At 37.9% G+C, this 21,053-nt stretch overlaps 2 protein-coding genes across 4 annotated transcripts in view; both read right to left on the bottom strand.

Annotated features, from left to right (window-relative positions):
• Window positions 1-21,053, bottom strand: part of LOC115333218 (legumin J-like) — a 68,750-nt gene that overhangs the window by 23,874 nt on the left and 23,823 nt on the right. Inside the window, exon 1 of one of the 3 annotated variants that reach the window (XM_051851095.2) lies at window positions 5,580-5,653. The exons of 1 other annotated variant lie outside the window; for it this stretch is intronic. The gene's annotated coding sequence lies outside the window, so the exon portion shown is untranslated. One more of the 3 variants, XM_051851094.2, reaches the window with a different exon arrangement.
• C10H18orf54 (chromosome 10 C18orf54 homolog) overlaps window positions 5,634-21,053 on the bottom strand; it is a 48,107-nt gene continuing 32,687 nt past the window's right edge. The window contains exon 7 of the mRNA XM_070050172.1: window positions 5,634-5,656. Within this exon, the coding sequence (XP_069906273.1) occupies window positions 5,650-5,656 (7 nt within the window). The 3' untranslated portion in view covers window positions 5,634-5,649. The remainder of the gene's footprint in view (window positions 5,657-21,053) is intronic.

Here is a 21,053-nt window from a genome sequence, read left to right on the forward strand (position 1 = left end):
TTCCCCCAGAGTGTCTTGGCTTTCCATGCCTGAAATACTCTCATGGGCTTTTCAGCCAGATCCGCATGCCTTAAGGGCTGATTATGAGGCCAGAGTGCTGTTTAGGACATCTGCCATTCTATGGGTCTGCTGTGTATCTCACTTCCCATGTTGGACCATTCTCTCCCTTTTTGATTCTATCAGCTAGTATTTGCAGACACTATTTTTGCTTATGTGATCCCTTTGGTTCTTAGTCCTATCATTATGATCAATTGTGAACAGAAATTGATCACTGGGACTAGTGAGATGGCATTGGTACATGCCACCTTGATGGGATTGAATTAGAATCCCCTGGTATGTTTCTAACTCTACCGTTTGAGGTAAGTCAGCTTGAGCATGTCCCGAATTGCACATCTCTTCCCTCTCTTATTCCCACTCTTACATTTACAGCGATCACTTTTCAGTTAATTTTCAGCACTTGAGAAGAATTGTGTATTGATTACAGTATTCAACCAAAAGTATTAAGTAGAACAAACAAACAAAAAATACTAAGAGGGATAACATATCAAGTTGCTCATCAACAGTCAGGGTGAGGGCTGATCAAGTCACTGTTTCTCATAGGGTTCATTTCACTTTAACAGGTTTCCTTTTTGGTGCTCAGTTAGTTGTCACCTATCAAGGAGAACAAGTGGTATTTGTCCTTTGGGATTGGCTTATTTCACTCAGCATAATGTTTTCCAAATTCCTAACAGGGATCACTTTTCAGTTAAAATTTGAACACCTAAGAATAATTGTGTGTTAATTACAGAGTTCAACCAATGGTACTAGAACAAAAAAAAATACTAAAATGGATAAAGTATTACATTGTACATCAACCGTCAGGACAAGAGCTGATCAAGTCACTGTTTCTCATAGTGTCCATTTCATTTCAACAAGTTTCCCCTTTGGTGCTCAGTTAGTAGTCGCCGATCAGGGAGAACATATGATATTTGTCCCTTTGGGACTGGCTCAATTCACTCAGCATGATGTTTTCCAAATTCCTCTATCTTGTTGCAAATAACCGGGTTTCGTTGTTTTTGACTGCTGTATAGTATTCTATAGAGTACATGTCCCATAATTTCTTTAACCAGTCTACTGTTGATGGGCATTTGGGTTGTTTTTTTTAAAAGATTTATTCATTTACTTGAAAAAGCTACATAGAGAAGGAGAGACAGAGAGAGAAAGGTCTTCCATCTGCTGGTTCACTCCGCAGTTGGCCACAATGGCCAGAGCTGTACCAATCCAAAGCCAGGAGCCAGGAGCTTCTTCTGGGTCTCCCACACGGTTGCAGGGGCCATCTTCCACTGCTTTTCCAGGCCATAGCAGAGAGCTGGATCAGAAGTGGAGCAGCCGGGACACGAACCAGTTGCCCATATGGTATGCTGGCACTGCAGGCGGCAGCTTCATCCGCTACACCACAGCGCCAGCCCCATAAACTGAGTTTCTCATTCCTAGCTTCAGCTGGCCCAGCCCTGGCTGTTGGAGACATTTGGGAGTGAATCAGCAGATGGAAAATGGATCTGTCAGTTATTTGGTCTCTCTTCAAATAAAATAAAAATATTTTTAATGGGCACATGACCTGAATGGACATTTATCAAATGAAGATATGCAAAGGACCAACAATTATGAGGGAATGCAAATCAAAATGACTATGAAATATCATTTGAATGGTTATTACCAGAAAGACAGAAAATAGAAAAAGCTGGTCAGGATGTAAAGAAAGGGGAACACTCAATGCTATTGGTAGCAACATAAATTAGTACAACCATTATGGAAACAGTATTAAAGTTCCTCAAAAACTAGGAATATCGGCGGCACTGTGGCATAGCAGGTTAGGCTGCCACCCACAGCACCTTAGCATCGCATGTGGGTGTCCCTGTTTAAGTCCCAGCTGCTCCACTTTCAATCTGGCTCCCTGCTAGTGTGTCTGGGATAGCAGAGGAGGATGGCCCAAGTGCTTGGCCCCCTGCACCCATGTAGGAGACCTGGCTAAGGCTCCTGGCTCCTGGCTTCAGCCTGGCCCAACCCAGCCACTGTGGCCATTTGGGGAGTGAACTAGCTGATGGTACAACCCCCCCCCCCAACACACACACTCTCTCTCTCTCTCTCTCTCTCTCTCTCTCTCTCTAACTCTGCCTTTCAAATAAAAAATCTTTAAAAACAAATAACTAGAAATAGAACTGTCATATGATTTAGCAATCCCACTACTGGGTATATAGGCAAAGGAAATGAAATCAATATATCAAAGAGACTTCTGCAATCACATGTTTATTGCAGCACTGTGCACATTAGCAAAGAAACAGAATCAACCTAGGAGTCCACTGATGAACAAATGGATGAAGAAATATACAATGTACATACACAGAATACCATCGTCATAAAAATGAATGAAATTCTGTCATTTGTGACCACACAGATGAAACTGATGAACATCACGTTAAGTGAAATAATCCAGGTACAGAAAGACAAATGGTGTATGTTCTCACTTAAATGTAGGAGCTAACAAGTTGATCTTATAGAAGTAAAGCACAGAGTAGTCAGACTGTGTTTGAGTAAAGTCTAAGGGAGGGGTGATGGAAGAAGGATGGTTAACAGGTACAGGGGTATGGCCGAATAGGAGGAATAACTTCTAATATTCTACAGCACAGTAGAGTATCTATAGTTAACAATAATTGAATATTTTTAAAAAAACATAGTAGAGAGGATTTTGAATGTTCCCAATACAAAGAAATGATAAATGCATAAGATGACAGATTTGCCAGTTATTCTAGTCTGATCACTGCATCAATGTGTTGAAATGCCACACTATAACCCATAAATATGTATGATTTCCATGTGTCCATTAAAAACAGAATTTTAGGGGCTGGTGTTGTGGCACAGTGGGCTATGCTGCCAGCATCTCATGTGGGTGCCAGTTCAAGTCCAAACTGCTCCACTTCTAATCCAGCTCCCTCCTAATCTGCCTGGGAGGGCAGCAGAGGTGGTCCAAGTGTCTGGGCCCCTGCACCCATGTGGGAGACCTGGAGGAAGCTACTAGCTCCTGGCTTTGGCCTGTCCCAGTCCCTCAGTCCTCCTGTTGCAGCCATTTGGGGGGTAACCAGTGGATGGAAAACCTCTCTCTCTCTCTCTCTCTCTCTCTCTCTCTGTCTTTCCTTCTCTCTCTGCAACTCTGCTTTTCAAATAAATAAAATAAATCTTTTTAAAAAAACAGAGTTTTAAAAAATAACAAATCATAAAGGCAGAGAAAGATGGGAACTGTTACAGGTTGAGGTGACTAAAGAAGCACGACAACTAAATGGATTGGATCCTGGAACAGAAAAAATGGCATTATGAGGAAAACTGGTAAACCCTGAGTAATCTCTACAGTACAGTTAATAGCACTGTGCTAGGAATGGGTATTTAGCCTAGCAGTTATGCCCACATACATATTTGAGTAGCTGGGTTTCACTGATTCCCAGTTTTGGCTCCTACCTCCAGCTTCCTGTCAAGGCAGACCCTAAGGGGCAATGGTGATAACTCAAGTAATGAGGTTCTTGCCATCCCCAAGGGAGACCTGGATCCTAGATTAAGTTCCTGGTTTCCAGCTCTGGTCTGTGCCCAGCCCCAGCCATTGTGTACCAGTAGATAGGGGGTATATCCCTTCCTTCCCACTCCCTCCCTTTCTGACTCTCAAATAAAAAATGTTTTTAATAGCATTATGCCAAAACAATTGAAAATTGTTTTTTATGGTTATGTTGATGTTAACAAAAGGAGAGGCAAAGAGAAGGGTATTCTGGGAATATCATTGAAAGTCTAAAATCTAAAATCTAAAATTATGTACCAAAAAAAAAAAAAAAACAACCGGAAGAAGGATAAAGAAGGGAGAGAGAGAGGAAGAGGAAGAAAAGAGAGGGAGATACAGGGAGATAGTGAGAGAGAAAGGAAAATCGTGAAAAAAAAAAAAAACAGCAAATATTTACTCTTTTTCCAGGATCACAATAGTCTGTATTTTCCAAAATTCCTTTCAGTGAGGTATTGCCATGTGACTGAATTTTAGCCAATAAAATACGGGCAGAAATTCTGTGTGCCATGTCCAGGCTAAGACTTTCTAAAAGGAGGTTTAGTCTCCCCCATCTCTCCTTACGCTTTCACCAGCCAGACATAATAATGCCTGGAGCAGTGGTGGAAGAGGGCACTACATGGAAGAAACCAGAGGAAAAACACCTGCCAATGAAGAACACCCATCTCAACCTCTTGCATACACAAATACTAGAACTACACCATTAGCCATTTGAATAATCTATTTTTCACCACTAAACCATATTTATTACCTTTTTAGCCCTTATTTCTCAGTATCATCAAGGTATGGTGCAACTTTTATTCAAAATGTTTATATCCATCACAAGAGCTGGTGCATACCAATCATAAACGTGGCCAGTACAAAGATGTGCTGATTGCAGTATTTAGCAAATAGATAAGCTGAACATTTATGAAATCTTCATTGCATGACTGAAGTCTACTGGGACACAACCAGTCACGAAAGAATATTGTTTTACTTATAAAAACTGAACCAAGTAGATCATCTATATGCCACTCTGGTAAAGGAGAAAAAACAGCGCTTTTAAGTTCTAAAAAATGTTCCCCATCCCTATGCTATCTTCCTTTCTTAATTAAACATAATTAGGACATACAAACATTTTTATTTGCCAATGGCCAGGCTTATAACCTAAATACTCACTAACTTTTGAGGCACAGGCACTGATCAATCACAGCAAAAGTAATTCGTATGGCCACACCACTGTGTGTTAAATGAATATCAGTCTTTCCAATGGATACTACAAGGCAACAAGTTTATAGAAAACAGTTAAGAGTGCAAACCCTGAAGTAATCATTCAGGGCAATTGAATGATCATTGGGCAACCATTCAACTGGGAAAGACTGATAATGCCATGTTGGGCAACTCTCATTACTTCTTTGAAATGTCTAACAGTAAGAGGAGTGAGCCTTGTTTTCATTATGCAAATATTTCTTATCTAATGCTCAACTTTCAGACAGCCACTGATATCAGAGATCTATGAGAATGTCTTGCTATATATCAGACCAAGAGTCAACAAGGCATACAGGACTTAGATACTTACCTCAAAGATTTAACAATCTAATGACTCATTCCAGCTAACAAGTATATAAGGAAAACTAAATAAAGGGGAAAAATATTTTTTATGGTACCCTGATAACAATATGGGGAAATCACCTTACTAGCCCCACAGATTAAACAGTAAGTATTTACTTGAAATTCCACATTTTTGTGATAAAACAATCAATACATACCTTCACTGTTCCCATATCCCACAATGACTCACTCTGTATAAACAGTCTTCTTAGGAAAAAACCTAATCTGCAACTGAACTTTTAAAATTTATGTATTTAATAGTTATAATTAAATTACACAGTTGTTCACAGATATTCGGGAGAAAGAGTCTACCATAAGAATTTAAAACATGTAGAAAACTTCAAGCCTCAGGCTGAAATTGAGTGCCTACAAGAATATAAGTATTTATCATATATTTCTGCAATGTACTTACCACTCAATTCCATATTCTAAGAATATTCCTCTAGAGTTGGCAAACTTTTCAGGTAAAGGGTCAAAATATTTTAGGTTCTGCAAGTCCACAAGGAAAAAAATCAAAGATACCATGTAGGTATTTATATACCAAGCAATAAATAAATTTCCAAAACTTACGGGTAAAATTCAAAATATAAAAAAAATTTTGAGTATTTTTTTCCAATATAGGTCCACTAACAATAAAAAATAATTTTTATTTGGAAGTAACAATTTGCTTAAGTGAGGTTCAAAGATAGTTTTCCTTAACAAAATCTATTACAAGTGTTCATTAACAAATGCTGATCAGTTATATATTTCATCTTTGAAAGTGTCTTTTCACACAGGTAATACCAAATATGGACAACAACCCAAAAGCTTATTTGTTTAGTTGAAAACATTTACCATTTGAAAGTATTCATAGATTTCTATTGGATTCCTTTTTTGGTATTTGCTTTTTAGTATGTCATCATCTTAATCACCTCCAATTGAAGGTAAATGAAAGCTCCTGAATTGCATAGTTAAATGTATTTTTACATATGGAAATCTTCCTTGTATTTGAATTGAGATCCAAAAGTGCTGTTGAAACTGTAATTGTATCTTAGAAAACATAGCCTTGGCAAGTTGTATGTGAATGGAGAATTCACTTCTTTTAACATTAGGAAGCATGGGAACTGTTTCTGTTAGTTGTGATTCAAATACTAGCTGTCATCAAAGATGACTTTACCACAGTGCAAGATTTTCATTTGTTGCTTCACCTTGTAACTTCAGCTTGAATATCATTTAAAAATGTTATGAAGTCTTTCTCAAAAGTTAATTTTCAAAGCCATTCAGTGTTCTATATTGGTTGAGGCTGGTTATTCTTATTCAGAAAAAAATGTCACTTTTGCCCTAAGCTCAAAAATCACAATAAAACTTTACCACTGCTAAGCTGTCAAACTCCTGTGTGGTCAGACAAGAGAAGATTCAGCTTCTATTTCTGACCCAAAAAAATTCACAGAACTGATAGTGGCTAAGTCCAAAAGAGCAAATGAAAGTTCACTGTTGATGCTGCTGGTTTAGTAACACTTGGTAGACTCAAATATTTTCTGCAAAGCACCTGCTAATGAAAATACCATAGTGTACATTTTCACAAGATTTGTAAATTTGTCCAGCAAGTTCTTCCTGTTTCACACATATTTGTACCACTATTAGCTACACCTTAGCAGATTCCATCTCAGGTTTTCTGATTAATTTTTTATCAACTTTTTAAAAATAGTTCCTTCATAATTATTATACATACACTATTTATAGATGTAATTCTCTGACACTATAAACTTGGCACTTACTTCTGAAATGAAAAAAAAACTGATCAATATAAGCAACACCTGTTGGCACATCAAGAAAAAAAAACCATTGAAATTCTTCAGCCTGCTTTTTAATTGACTATTGATGTAACTTTCAATGTCTTCAACTCTTTGACCAATTATTTTCCCCAAAAGGCTAACAGTTTTAAACAAGTTTATTTTCTCTGCACATGTTCCTTCAGTTGCTTCAATTAACCATGGTTTAAGTAATCCATCACCAATAAACAAGATTTCCTTACTTGGTTAACAAGTCAGCTACCCAAAACATATTGTGCTTTCAGCCTCACTTCAATACATTTTTGTGAAGAAATTTCACAGTGATAATTTTAAATTTTCTAATTTGACCATTGCTTTCCTGTAATTTGAGAACACTGTAATAAAACCCTAGCCAGTAATGTTAATGTATATTGTATTCTTTCAGCACAGCTTTGGTGTCATCACATAACAAACAGAATGTTTTGACATATAATTCAATAACAAAATAATCTACCACTGTGCCTAAAATATGACATTTGAAGTTCACGATCCCCTTCTTGTTTTGACTTCATAGATATATACTAGCAATAAAAAAAAAATTTAGTCACGGTACAGGGATGTGCACAGCAGCAGAAAGTGACAAAAGCACCATAGTAACTGCCAAAGGTAGTGAGAAATCAGCCATAGAAAATACTTAGATCAGCTCTTGTCCTGACGGTTGATGTACAATGTAATACTTTATCCATTTTAGTATTTTTTTTGTTCTAGTACCATTGGTTGAACTCTGTAATTAACACACAATTGTTCTTAGGTGTTTAAATTTTAACTGAAAAGTGATCCCTGTTAGGAATTTGGAAAACATCATGTTGAGTGAAATAAACCAATCCCAAAGGACAAATACCACTTGTTCTCCTTGATAGGTGACAACTAACTGAGCACCAAAAAGGAAACCTGTTAAAGTGAAATGAACACTATGAGAAACGGTGACTTGATCAGCCCTCACCCTGACTGTTGATGAGCAACTTGATATGTTATCCCTCTTAGTATTTTTTTGTTTGTTCTACTTAATACTTTTGTTGAATACTGTAATCAATACACAATTCTTCTCAAGTGCTGAAAATTAACTGAAAAGTGATCGCTGTAAATGTAAGAGTGGGAATAAGAGAGGGAAGAGATGTGCAATTCGGGACATGCTCAAGCTGACTTGCCTCAAACGGTAGAGTTAGAAACATACCAGGGGATTCTAATTCAATCCCATCAAGGTGGCATGTACCAATGCCATCTCACTAGTCCCAGTGATCAATTTCTGTTCACAATTGATCATAATGATAGGACTAAGAACCAAAGGGATCATATAAACAAGAATAGTGTCTGCAAATACTAGCTGATAGAATCAAAAAGGGAGAGAATGGTCCAACATGGGAAGTGAGATACACAGCAGACCCATAGAATGGCAAATGTCTTAACAGCACTCTGGCCTCATAATCAGCCCTTAAGGCATGCGGATCTGGCTGAAATGCCCATGAGAGTATTTCAGGCATGGAAAGCCAAGACACTCTGGGGGAAAAAAAAAACCCTAAATGAAAGATCTCCGTGAGTGAGATCCCAGTGGAAAGAATGGGTCATTTAAGAAGGAGGTACCTTTCTCTGAAGGGAGGAGAGAACTTCCACTTTGACCATGGCCTTGTCTAAATATGATCAGAGTCAGTGAACTCAGGGGGCTTCCATAGCCTTGGCAGCTCATGACAAGAGCCTAGGGTGATTACTGATGCCATAAACAAGAGTGTCAATTTGTTAAGTCAACAACAGGAGTCACTGTGCACTTACTCCTCATGTAGGATCTTTGTCCTTAGTGTGCTGTACATTGAGATTTAATGCTATAACTAGTACTCAAACAGTATTTTTCACTTTATGTTTCTGTGTGGGAGCAAACTGTTGAAATCTTTACTTAATGTATGCTAAACTGATCTTCTGTGTATAAAGAGAAACAAAAACGAATCTTGATGTGAATGGAAGGGGAGAGGGAGTGGGAAAGGGGAGGGTTGCGGGTGGGAGGGACGTTATGGGGGGGAAGCCATTGTAATCCATATTCTGTACTTTGGAAATTTATATTCATAAAATAAAAGTTAAAAAAAAAGCAAAAACAACAAAAAAATATAGACAACAGCTACAAACAATAATTGAATGTATAAATGACCATTTCACCCATATACAGCTTTTTTGTCAATTAGTCATTCATAATTTCTTTCAATGAAATATGAGTGATGACAATGTAACATCTAAATTTTCGTGTGTGATTATAAAATAATAAAGTTCATTAAGACTAAGTCATTTATTCTCAACAGTTTATGCACAAGTATAATTTTATATAGATTGCAATATAAATAATTGTACATTATATTTTTTGTTCCCTATTAGTAGCCACAGATCAGGAAAATTATATGATATTTATGATATTTGTCTTTTGTCTGGGTATTAATCTTCTATCAGATGCATAGTGTGCAAATATTTTCTTCCACTCTGTTTGTTGTCTCTTCACTCTTTGGTTTCCTATGCGGCTGCTTCCTATATACCTTTAATACGCATGTTTTAATGTATACTAACATATACCCAAATAAATCAATTACAAAGAAAAAAAAAGAAAATACTTAAATGGAGACCAGCATTGTGGCACAGAGGGTTAAGTTGCCACCTGCAATACTAACATCCCATATGAGCACCAGTTTAAAACCTGGAGACTCCATTTCCGATCAAGCTTCCTGCTAATGTGTCTGGGAAGGCAGCAGGTGATGGCCTAAGTGCTTTATCTCCTATCACCCATGTAGAGACCTAGATAAAATTTCAGAATCCTGGCTTCAGGCTTAACCAGCCCAATCCATTGCAGTCATTTGGGAAAAGAACCAGGGGATAAAGAATCTCTCTGTCTCTCACTCTTTCTGTAACTCTGCCTTTCAAATAAATCCGGAAAAAAAAAAAAAGAAAAAACTTAATTGAATGAATGTTCCAATATAACTTTCTTTATGGACACTAAAGTTTTAAATTGATATAAATCTTATGTCATAAGGTATTATTCCTTTTTTTTTTTAGCCATTTAAAAATGTAAAACAGCCTTAGCTGGCAGGATATACCAAACAATGGCAGCAAAGCTAGATGCAGCCTGTGGGCTATAATTTGCCTATTCCTACTCCAGCAGTCAGATCTTACTTCTTCCTACTCCTAGATTCAAGACCTGTCGTCATTTAGAAAAGCTTGTGGTTAGAATCAATTAGTCATCATTTACTGGCTTCTCATCCAGGCAGGGTGGATCTCACTTTACTACAGGGATGGTTAATTTCCACTAGAAGGCTAATAATACAGTTTCAGAAAAAACAGTGGTTAACCACTTTGAATTAAACCAAACACTTTTGGAAAACTCACTAGTGGTGTTTTAATTTCAATCTTCATTTGGATTCTGACAATATCAAAAGCATTCCTACATTGCCCCTACTTTTCTTCCAGTATCAGAATGTGTAGTCCTGAAACAAGATGCTGTTCAAATTATAGAATCAGATATCTGGGTTACTTTCATCTGCTAAACATGGAGACTTTGGCTCATCCTTGACAAGCGAAGTCTTCCTTCCATTGGCAGGAAAGACCTTAGCACATATTTGTTGCTAAGAGTTTGTACTGTTATCATCTTACTTGAGATCATGGGTCAGAGCATGCTGCATTTCAGAACCTAAAAATGGGCTGCAAGGAGTCCAGCTCTAGTATTACAATTCGATATCTGTTTAATATAATGACAATATCAAAGTTTGGATTTCAGCCCTTTTTCGGTCTCTTTCTTTCTCTTTCCCCACACCACATCTTCTCTTTTGTCTTTGACTTAAAATAGAGATGTTGGAGAGGCTACATCACTGGTTTAGTCTATTAACTGAATTTACTTGAAATATGTGTATCCAGGAGGAGGCCTCAGCATAAGAAATAATAAGTGTGTATCCCATGGACCACTACCCTTAGACTGAAGATTCAAAGCCAATTATACACCCTACATTCTCAAGGGCCACCCCTTTTACTGACAAATGCATGTGCTAAGGTTCAAACATCCTTCCATTATGTGAGTGTGAGGAGGATAACCAAGAAGAGGCGGTCCTTGGGCCCTGCATCCGCATGGGAGACCAGGAGGAAGCACCTGGCTCCTGGCTTTGAATCAGCGCAGCGCACCAGCCACAGCGCACCAACCGTAGTGGCCATTTGTGGGGTGAACCAACAGAAAAAGGAAGACCTTTCTCTCTGTCTCTCTCTCTCTCTCACTGTCTAACTCTGCCTGTCAAAAAAATTTTAAAAAAAGAAGAGGCCTCCTATAATATAAGTTTAACAGTATCCAAAAGGAATCCTGGGGCCGAAGCACTCTCAAGGTAGGGGAAAAGAATTGGAGCCAGGGTCTTAAGTCTAAAGAATCATCTAATTTACAGAATGGAGAAAGGTGCCCTCCAGTGGTGGTGGGGAGGAAGTTTAACAGCTCTCATTAACACAGACCTATGACTAGTTCTACAAATATGTATTGCAAAATAGGCAGCTGGGTATCAGCTAGCAGTCATAATCAGCTGAAATCCTGACACCGCCTACTAGCATAATTCTGCCTGTGAGTAATGGCTAACACAGCTCACTTTGTGCCAGGAACTGTGCTAGACAAGCACTTCGCTGGAATTACTCAAGCTTTACAACTGTGTGAGTTAAGTCCAATTAGCTCCATTTTAGAAATCAAACCCCAGAGTTTCAACATGCCCTAGATACCCTAGCCAATACAAGAATAAGAATGCTATTCAAATCTTAAACCTTCCTAAGAAATCTAACCCATAAAACAATGCATACGCACAAAGAGACACACAAAGAGAAGAGCTACAGAAATCTGGGGACAACTGGTAAAATTTGTTCATTTCTTTCATCTAACAGCTTTTTAAAAAACATTTTACTGGAAGTTCCAAGATGGCGGAGTAGGGAGGGAGACTACTGCTCTGGTCTAAGAGATGTTAGCTTAAAAAAAGAGAGTGCACTCTCAGGAAAGAGTTAGGGAGAAAATGGCAAAGGAAATTCTATGCAAGTTAGAGGGACACAGTAGACCTACATGGAGGGTGCGGATGTCCATGGCTCAGGACTCGAGCAGCTGAGAGCTTCCACACCCACGTGGGAGAGAGAGGTGAGACCTGACTGTGGCAGCCCATACCACTTGCACTTGCGCCCAGCAATCAGCCAAGTGGAAACTCCTGACTCTGGTGGGTAGAACTAACAGGGAGCTGAGTGCTCATGACTGTGGGAGGCTTGTGTGTCAGAACTGTGGAAAAAAAAAAAACACTGAGGCTGGGTGGGAGGACTTTGGGCAGTCACTGTGGGAAACTCCACATGCTCAGGGTTTTCTAGTTACCTAGTAAGGAGCATTGCCGGAGAATTTGAGCTTACACTGAAGACCAAACAAATCCTTTGTGTGCTCCTTGAGACAGAGCAAATGAATATTACACCCACTGGGGCTAGGGCTCAGGCCCTGTTTTTTGAGAAGAGCTCAGCTGAGAAGAATAAATCATTAAATAAAGAGAGAGAGAGAGAGAGAGAGAGAGAGGGAGAGAGAGAGATTGATTTACCAAGCCAAACCTGGGTGTGTCACCTCAGATATGCCTTTCATCCTGAAGAACTGAACAGAGCTCCCTGGCCACATCCACCACATGCCTCTAAATATTCACTGAAATCACTCCACATATCTACAGAGGCATATTACACAGATAAAAGCTGCCACAGCAGAAAAAAAAAAAAGAATAAACCAATGAGTATCTCTACAAATGCTGAATAAAAATCTCACCAGTTCAAGAAACAAGAATAAGAAAGACAACATGACACCCGCAAAAGAACAAAACACTTCAATACTAGATTGTAAAGATGAAGAGATTGAAGAAATGCCAGAAATGAAATTGAAAACATGGATCATAAGATTACACAGAAGTAATCAGAAGCAAATGCATGAACTACTAAATTCTGTACATGATATGAGAGAAAATTTCTCCCATGAGATTGAGATCTTAAAGAGAATTCAAAATAAAATGAAGAATTCAATAGAACAAGTAAAAAATGGAGTGGCAAGCCTCAACAAAAGAATGGGTGGTACAGAAGAAAGAATATCTGACCTAGAAGATAAAGCACAAGTAATTATATAGTCAAACCAAGAATAAGAAGAGGAAAATAGTAAACTAAAAACCACTGTTGGGAATCTACAGGATACTACCAAACGATCCGAAATACGGGTTCTAGGAGTTCATGAAGGTGTGGAAAGACAGAATTAGAAGGCCCTTTTAGTGCAAACTGTTGAAATCCTTACTTATTGCATAGTAAACTGATCCTCTGTAAAAAAAAAAAAAAAAAAAAAAAGAAATTATCAATTCCCAACTTGACTCTCACTGGGATTAAACATGACAATAGGTCTGATCTGATTTCATCATCATTTAAAAAAAAATCATCTATTATTTTTCACTTTATGTTTCTGTGTGGGAGCAAACTGTTGAAATCCATACTTGATGTATACTAAGCTGATCTTCTGTATATTAAGATAATCAAAAATGAATCTTGATGTGAATGGAAGGGGAGAGGGAGTGGGAAAGGGGAGGGTTGTGGGTGGGAGGGACGGTATTGGGGGGGAAGCCATTGTAATCCATAAGTCGTACTTTGGAAATTTATATGCATTAAATAAAAGTTTAAAAAATAAAAAAAAGAAGGCCCTTTTAATGAAATAATAACAGAAAACTCCCCTAATTAGGAGAGAGAAAGGAATCCAAGTACATGAAGGACATAGAACTCCTAACAGACATGACAAAGATCTTCATCATGACACATTTTGTTGTCAAGCTCTCCAGAGTAAAACAAAGAAAAAATTCTAAAATGTGCATGAGAAAAAAGCCAGATTACTTTCAGAGGATCTCCAACTAGACTCTCAGCAGACTTTTCATCAGAAACCCTAGAGGCTAAAAGAGAATGGCAAGATATATCCCAAGTCTTAAGAGAAAAGAACTTTCAATCCGAATACTATAGCCTGCAAAGCTTTCATTTATGAATGAAGGTGAAATAAAAACCTTCCATAAAAAAGAGAAATTGAAAGAATTTGTTACCACCTGCCTGGCCCTACAGAAAATGGTTAATGCTGTGCCACACATAGAAACACAGAAACACGGTCATCACTACAAAAGAAAGTAAAGGATGGAAAGCTCCCAGTAAAAGTTCAAAGGAAATTCAAAGTAAAAAATACTAATATATTTGGAAAAATGGCAGGGCAAAGTTGTTACTCATCAATAGTCACCTTGAATGTGAATGGCCTCAACTCTTCAGTTAAAAGACAAAGACTGACTGAATGGATTAAAAAACAAAACCCATCTATTTGCTGCCTACAAGAAACACACCTCACCAACAAAGATGCACACAGACTGAAAGTGAAAGGTTGGAAAAAGATATTCCATGCCAACATAAATGAAAAAAAAAAGCAGGTATAGCCATATTAATATCAGACAAAATAAACTTTAACACAAAAACTGTTAAGAGAGACAAAGAGGGGGAACTATATAATGATTAAGGGATCAATTCAACAGGAAGATGTAACTATTATAAATGTATATGCACCTAATTACAGGGCACTGGGTTATTTAAAAGATATGTTAAGGAACTTAGAGGGAGACTTAGACTCCAATAGAATAGTATTGGGGGACTTCAACACTCCACTTTCAGCAATAGGCAGATCAATCAGACAGAAGATCAACAAGGAAACAGCAGATTTAATCGACACTATAGACCAAATGGATCTAACAGATATCTATAGAACTTTCAATCCTACACTTGAAGAATACACATTCTTCTCAGCAGTACATGGAACCTACTCTAGGATTGACAACATACTAGGCCATAAAGCAAGTCTCAGCAAATTCAAAACAACTGAAATCATACCATGCATCTTCTCAGTCCACAATGGAATGAAGCTGGAAATTAGCAAATCAGGAATCCCTAGAGCATATGTGAACACATGGAGACTAAACAACATGCTCTTGAATGAACACTGGGTCATAGAAGAAATCAAAAGAGAAATCAAAAACTTTCTGGAAGTAAATGAAGATAACAACACAACATATCAAAATTTATGGGATACAGCAAAAGCAGTGTTAAGAGGAAAGTTTATAGCAATAGGTGCCTACATTAAGAAATTGGAAAGGCACCAAGCAAATTAGCTTTCAATGCATCTCAAGGATCTAGAAAAACTGCAGAAAACCAGACCCAAAACTAGTAGGAGAAGAGAAATAATTAAAATTAGAGAAGAAATCAACAGAATTGAATCCAAAAAAACATTACAAAAGATCAGCAAAATTAAGAGCTGGTTTTTTGAAAAAATAAACAAAATTGACACACCATTGGCCCGACTAACTAAAAAAGGAGGAGAAAAGACCCGAATCAATAAAATCAGAGATGAAAAAGGGAATGTAACAACAGACACCACAGAAATAAAGAGTCATCAGAAATTACTACAAAGAGTTGTATGCCAGCAAACAGGGAAATCTATCAGAAATGGATAGATTCCTGGACACACACAACCTACCAAAATGGAACCATGAAGACATAGAAAACCTAAACAGACCCATAACTGAGACATAAATTTAATCAGTAATAAAGACCCTCCCAATGAATTGAAAATGAATCTTGATGTGAATGAAAGGGGAGAGGGAGCGGGAAAGGGGAGGGTTGCGGGTGGGAGGGAAGTTATGGGGGGGAGACATTGTAATCCATAAGCTGTACTTTGGAAATTTATATTCATTAAATAAAAGTTAAAAAATAAAAATAAAAAAGACCCTCCCAACAAAGAAAAGCCCAGGACCAGATGGATTCACTGCTGAATTCTACCAGCTATTTAAAGAAGAACTGACTCCAATTCTTCTCAAACTATTCAGAACAATTGAAAAAGATGGAATCCTCAAAATTCTTTCTATGAAGCCAGCATCACCTTAATTCCTAAACCTGAAAAAGATGCTCATTGAAAGAGAATTACAGACCAATATCCCTGATGAACAAAGACGCAAAAATCCTCAATAAAATTCTGGCCAATATAATGCAACAACACATCAGAAAGATCATCCAACCACACCAAATGGGATTTATCCCTGGTATGCAGGGATGGTTCAACGTTCACAAATCAATCAATATGATACACCACATTAACAAACTGCAGAAGAAAAACCATATGATTATCTCAATAGACGCAGAGAAAGCATTTGATAAAATACAACACCCTTTCATGATGAAAACTCTAAGCAAACTGGGTATAGAAGGAACATTCCTCAATATAATCAAGCAATTTATGAAAAACTCACGGGCAGCATCCTCTTGAATGGGGAAAAGTTGGAAGCATTTCCACTGAGATCTGGTACCAGACAGGGATGCCCACTCTCACCATTGCTATTCAATATAATACTGGAAGTTTTAGCCAGAGCCATCAGGCAAGAAAAAGAAATTGAAGGGATACGAATTGGGAAGGAAGAAGTCAAGCTATCCCTCTTTGAAGATGATATGATTCTTTATTTAGGGGATCCAGAACTCTACTAAGAGACTATTGGAACTCATAGAAGAGTTTGGAAAAGTAGCAGGATATAAAATCAATGCACAAAAATCAACAGCCTTTGTATACACAGGCAATGCCACAGCTGAGAAAGAACTGCTAAGATCAATCCCATTCACAATAGCCACAAAAACAATCAAATACCTTGGAATAAACTTAATCAAGAACATCAAAGATCTCTACAATGAGAATTACAAAACCTTAAAAGAAGAAATAGAAGAGGATACCAAAAAATGGAAAAATCTTCCATGCTCATGGATTGGAAGACTCAATATCATCAAAATGTCCTTTTTCCCAAAAGCAATTTATAGATTCAATGCAATCCCAATCAAGATACCAAAGACATTCTTCTCAGATCTAGAAAAAATGATGCTGAAATTCATATGGAGGCAAAAGAGACCTCGAATAGCTAAAGCAATCTTGTACAACAAAAACAAAGCTGGAGGCATCACAATACCAGATTTCAGGACACACTACAGGGCAGTTGTAATCAAAACAGCATGGTACTGGTACAGAAACAGATGGATAGACCAATGGAACAGAATTGAAACACCAGAAATCAACCCAAACATCTACAGCCAACTTATATTTGATCAAGGATCTAAAACCAATTCCTGGAGCAAGGACAATCTATTCAACAAATGGTGCTGGGAAAACTGGATTTCCACGTGCAGAAGCATGAAGCAAGATCCCTACTTTACACCTTATGCAAAAATCCACTTAATATGGATTAAAGATCTAAATCTACGACCTGACACCATCAAATTATTAGAGAACATCGGAGAAACACCGCAAGATACAGGCACAGGCAAAGACTTCTTGGAAAAGACCCCACAGGCACAGGCAGTCAAAGCCAAAATTAACAATTGGGATTACATCAAATTGAGAAGTTTCTGTACTGCAAGAGAAACAGTCAGTAAAGTGAAGAGGCAACCAACAGAACTGGAAAAAATATTTGCAAACTATGCAACCGATAAAGGATTAATAACCAGAATCTACAGAGAGATAAAGAAACCCCACAACAACAAAACAAACAGCCCACTTAAGAGATGGACCAAGGACCTCAATAGACATTTTTCAAAAGAGGAAATCCAAATGGCCAACAGACACATGAAAAAATGTTCAGGATCACTAGCCATCAGGGAAATGCAAATCAAAACCACAATGAGGTTTCACCTCACCCTAGTTATAATGGCTCACATACAGAAATCAACTAACGGGGCCAGCGCTGTGGCTCAGCGGGTTAACACCCTGACCTGAAGCACTGGCATCCCATATGGGCGCTGGTTCAAGACCCAGCTGCTCTACTTCCCATCCAGCTCTCAGCTATGGCCTGGGAGAACAGTAAAGAATGGTGCAAGTCCTTGGGCCCCTACACCGACATGGGAGACTGGGAAGAAGCTCCTTGCTTCAGATTGGCACAGTTCCGGCTGTTGCGGCCAATTGGGGAGTGAACCAGCGGATGGAAGACCTCTCTTTCTTTCTACCTCTCCTCTCTCTGTGTAACTCTGACTTTCAAATAAATAAATAAATCTTAAAAAAAAAGAAATCAGCTAACAACAGATGCTGGTGAGGATGTAGGGAAAAAGAGACACTAATCTACTTTTGGTGGGAATGCAAACTGGTAAAGCCACTATGGAAGTCAGTTGGGAGATTGCTCAGAAACCTGAATATAGCCCTACCATACCATTCCTTGGCATTTACCCAAAGGAAATTAAATTGGCAAATGAAAGAGCAGTCTGCACCTCAATGTTTATTGCAGCTCAATTCACAATAGCTAAGACCTGGAATCAACCTAAATGCCCATCAACAGAAGACTGGATAAAGAAATTATAGGATATGTACTCTATGGAATACAATACAGCCGTAAAAAAAAAAAAAAAAAAAAAAAAAAAATGAAATCCGGTCATTTGCAACAAAATGGAGGAATCTGGAAAAGATCATGCTGAGTGAAATAAGCCAGTCCCAAAGGGGAAAAATATCATATGTTCTCCCCGATCAGTGACAACTAACTGAGCACCTAAAAGGAAACCTGTTGAAGTGAAAAGGACACTATGAGAAACAATGTCTTGATCAGCCCTTGTCCTGACTTTTGAGGAATAACTTATAACTTACTATTTTATTCCCTTTCGTATTTTTTTGTTCTTCTCATTGGTTGAACTCTTTAATTAACATACAATTATTCTTAGGTGTTTAAATTTAACTAAAAAGTGATCCCTGTTAAATATAAGTGTGGGAATAAGAGAGGGAGGAGATGTAGTTTGGCACACGCTCACTTGGACTTACCCCTAATTGTAGAGCTAGAAATGTGCCAGGGGATTCCAATTCAATCCCATCAATGTGGCATGTACCAATGCCATCTTACTTGTTAAAATGATCAGTTTAAGTTCATAAATGATCAAAAAGATAGGATTAAGTGTTAAAATGATTACATAAATAATACCAGTGTCTGCAAATAATAATTGATAGAATTAAAAAAGAGAATGATACTACATGGGAAGCAGGATACACAGCAGACTCATGGAATGGCAAATGCCCTAAATAGCATTCTGTCCTCAGAATCAGCCCTTAAGGCATTCAGATCTGGCTAAAAAGCCCATGAGAGTTTCGCAGGTATGGAAAGCCAAGACACTCTGGCAAAAAAAAAAAAAAATGACCTAAATGAAAGATCTCTGTGAGTGGGATCCCAGCAGGAAGAACGGGCCATCAAAGAAGGTGCTGCCTTTCTCTGAAGGGAGGAGAGAGCTTCCACTTTGAATATAGCCTTGTTTAAAAAAGATTGGAGTTGGTGAACTCAAGAGGCCTCCATAGCCTTGGCAGCTCATGACAAGAGCCTTGAGTGATTACTGACATCATAAATAAGAGTGTCAATTGTTAAATCAACAATAGGAGTCACTGTATACCTGTTCCCCATGTAGGACCTCTGTCCTTAATGTGTTGTACTATGCAAATTAACGGTAAAACTACTACCCAAACAGTACTCTATACTTTGTGTGTCTTTTTGGGTGCAGTCTGTTGAAATCTTTACTTAATATACACTAAGTTGATCTTCTGTTTATAAAGATAATTGAAAATGAATCGTAATGAAGAATGGGATGGGAAAAGGAGTGGGAGATGGGATGGTTGCAGGTGGGTGGGAGGTTATAGGAGGGAAAAGCCACTATAATTCAAAAGGGGTACTTTGGAAATTTATATTTATTAGATAAAAGTTTAAAAAAAAATCTATGACCTGATACCATCAAATTATTAGAGAACATTGAGGAAACCCTGCAAGACATTGGCATATGCAAGTTTCTTGGAAAAGACCCCAGAGGCACAGGCAGTCAAATCCAAAATTAACAAAGGGGATTACATCAAATTGAGAAGTTTCTACACTGTAAAAGGAACACTCAGGAAAATGAAGAGGCAATTGACAGAATAGAAGAAATTATTTGCCAACTATGTAACAAAGAAAGGATTATAACCAGAATAAATGCAAAGAGATCAAGAAACTCTACAACAACAAAACAAACAACCCATTTAAGACATGGGCAAAAAACTTAAACAGACATTTCTCAAAGGGAAGTCCAAATGGTCAACAGATACATGCAAAAATGTTAAGGATCACTAGCTGTCAGGGAAACACAAATCAAAATCACAATGAAGTTTCACCTCACCCCAGTTAGAATGGATTTCATACAGAAATCAACAAGCAACAAATGCTGGTGAGGATGTGGGGAAAAGGGTACCCTAATCCACTGTTGGTGGGAATGTAAACTGGTAAAGCCACTATGGAAGACTGTATGGAGATACCTTAGAAATCTGGATATAAAGCTACAATTTGACCCAGCCATCCCACTGGGATTTTACCCAAGGGAAATGAAATCAGTAAATAAAAGAGTTACCTGCACCCCCATGTTCACTGCAGCTCAATTCACAATAGCTAAGACATGGAACCAACCTAAATGCCCATCAACTGAAGACTGGATGAAGAAATTGTGGGATATGTACATTATGGAATACTACACTACAGTAAAAAAAAATGAAATCCGGTCATTTGCAACAAAAGGTATGAACCTGGGAAACATCACACTTAGTGAAGTAAGCCAGTCCCAAAAGGACAAATACCTTAAGTTCTCCCTGATCTGCAAGAATGAATAGGGCACCTAAAAAGAAATTGGCAGAAGTGAAACTGACACTTTGAGAAGGGATGACCTGAGTTGCCATTGTCTTGTCTGTTGAGGGGCAGTTTTATTTTTATTTTTAGTTAATCATATATAAAGTCAATTCAAGATGGATCTCAGTAAGAAATAAGAGTGGGAATAAGAGAGGGAGGAGGAAGTTTGTAAAGCTGTATAGTTCTGCATATATTCCTAAGGACTAACTTCTAAGGGTTTAAAAACTTGCCATGGGACTCCAAAACCCATTAAGCTGGGTGATAAAAATGTCATCTTAAGTGTTAAAGTGATCATATTAAGTGTTAAAGTGAACATATAGATAGGATTAAGTGTTACAGTGACCATATAAATAGGATCAAGTGTTG

The sequence above is a fragment of the Oryctolagus cuniculus genome, chromosome 10 (assembly GCF_964237555.1).
Source record: "Oryctolagus cuniculus chromosome 10, mOryCun1.1, whole genome shotgun sequence".
Classification (NCBI taxonomy): domain Eukaryota; kingdom Metazoa; phylum Chordata; class Mammalia; order Lagomorpha; family Leporidae; genus Oryctolagus; species Oryctolagus cuniculus.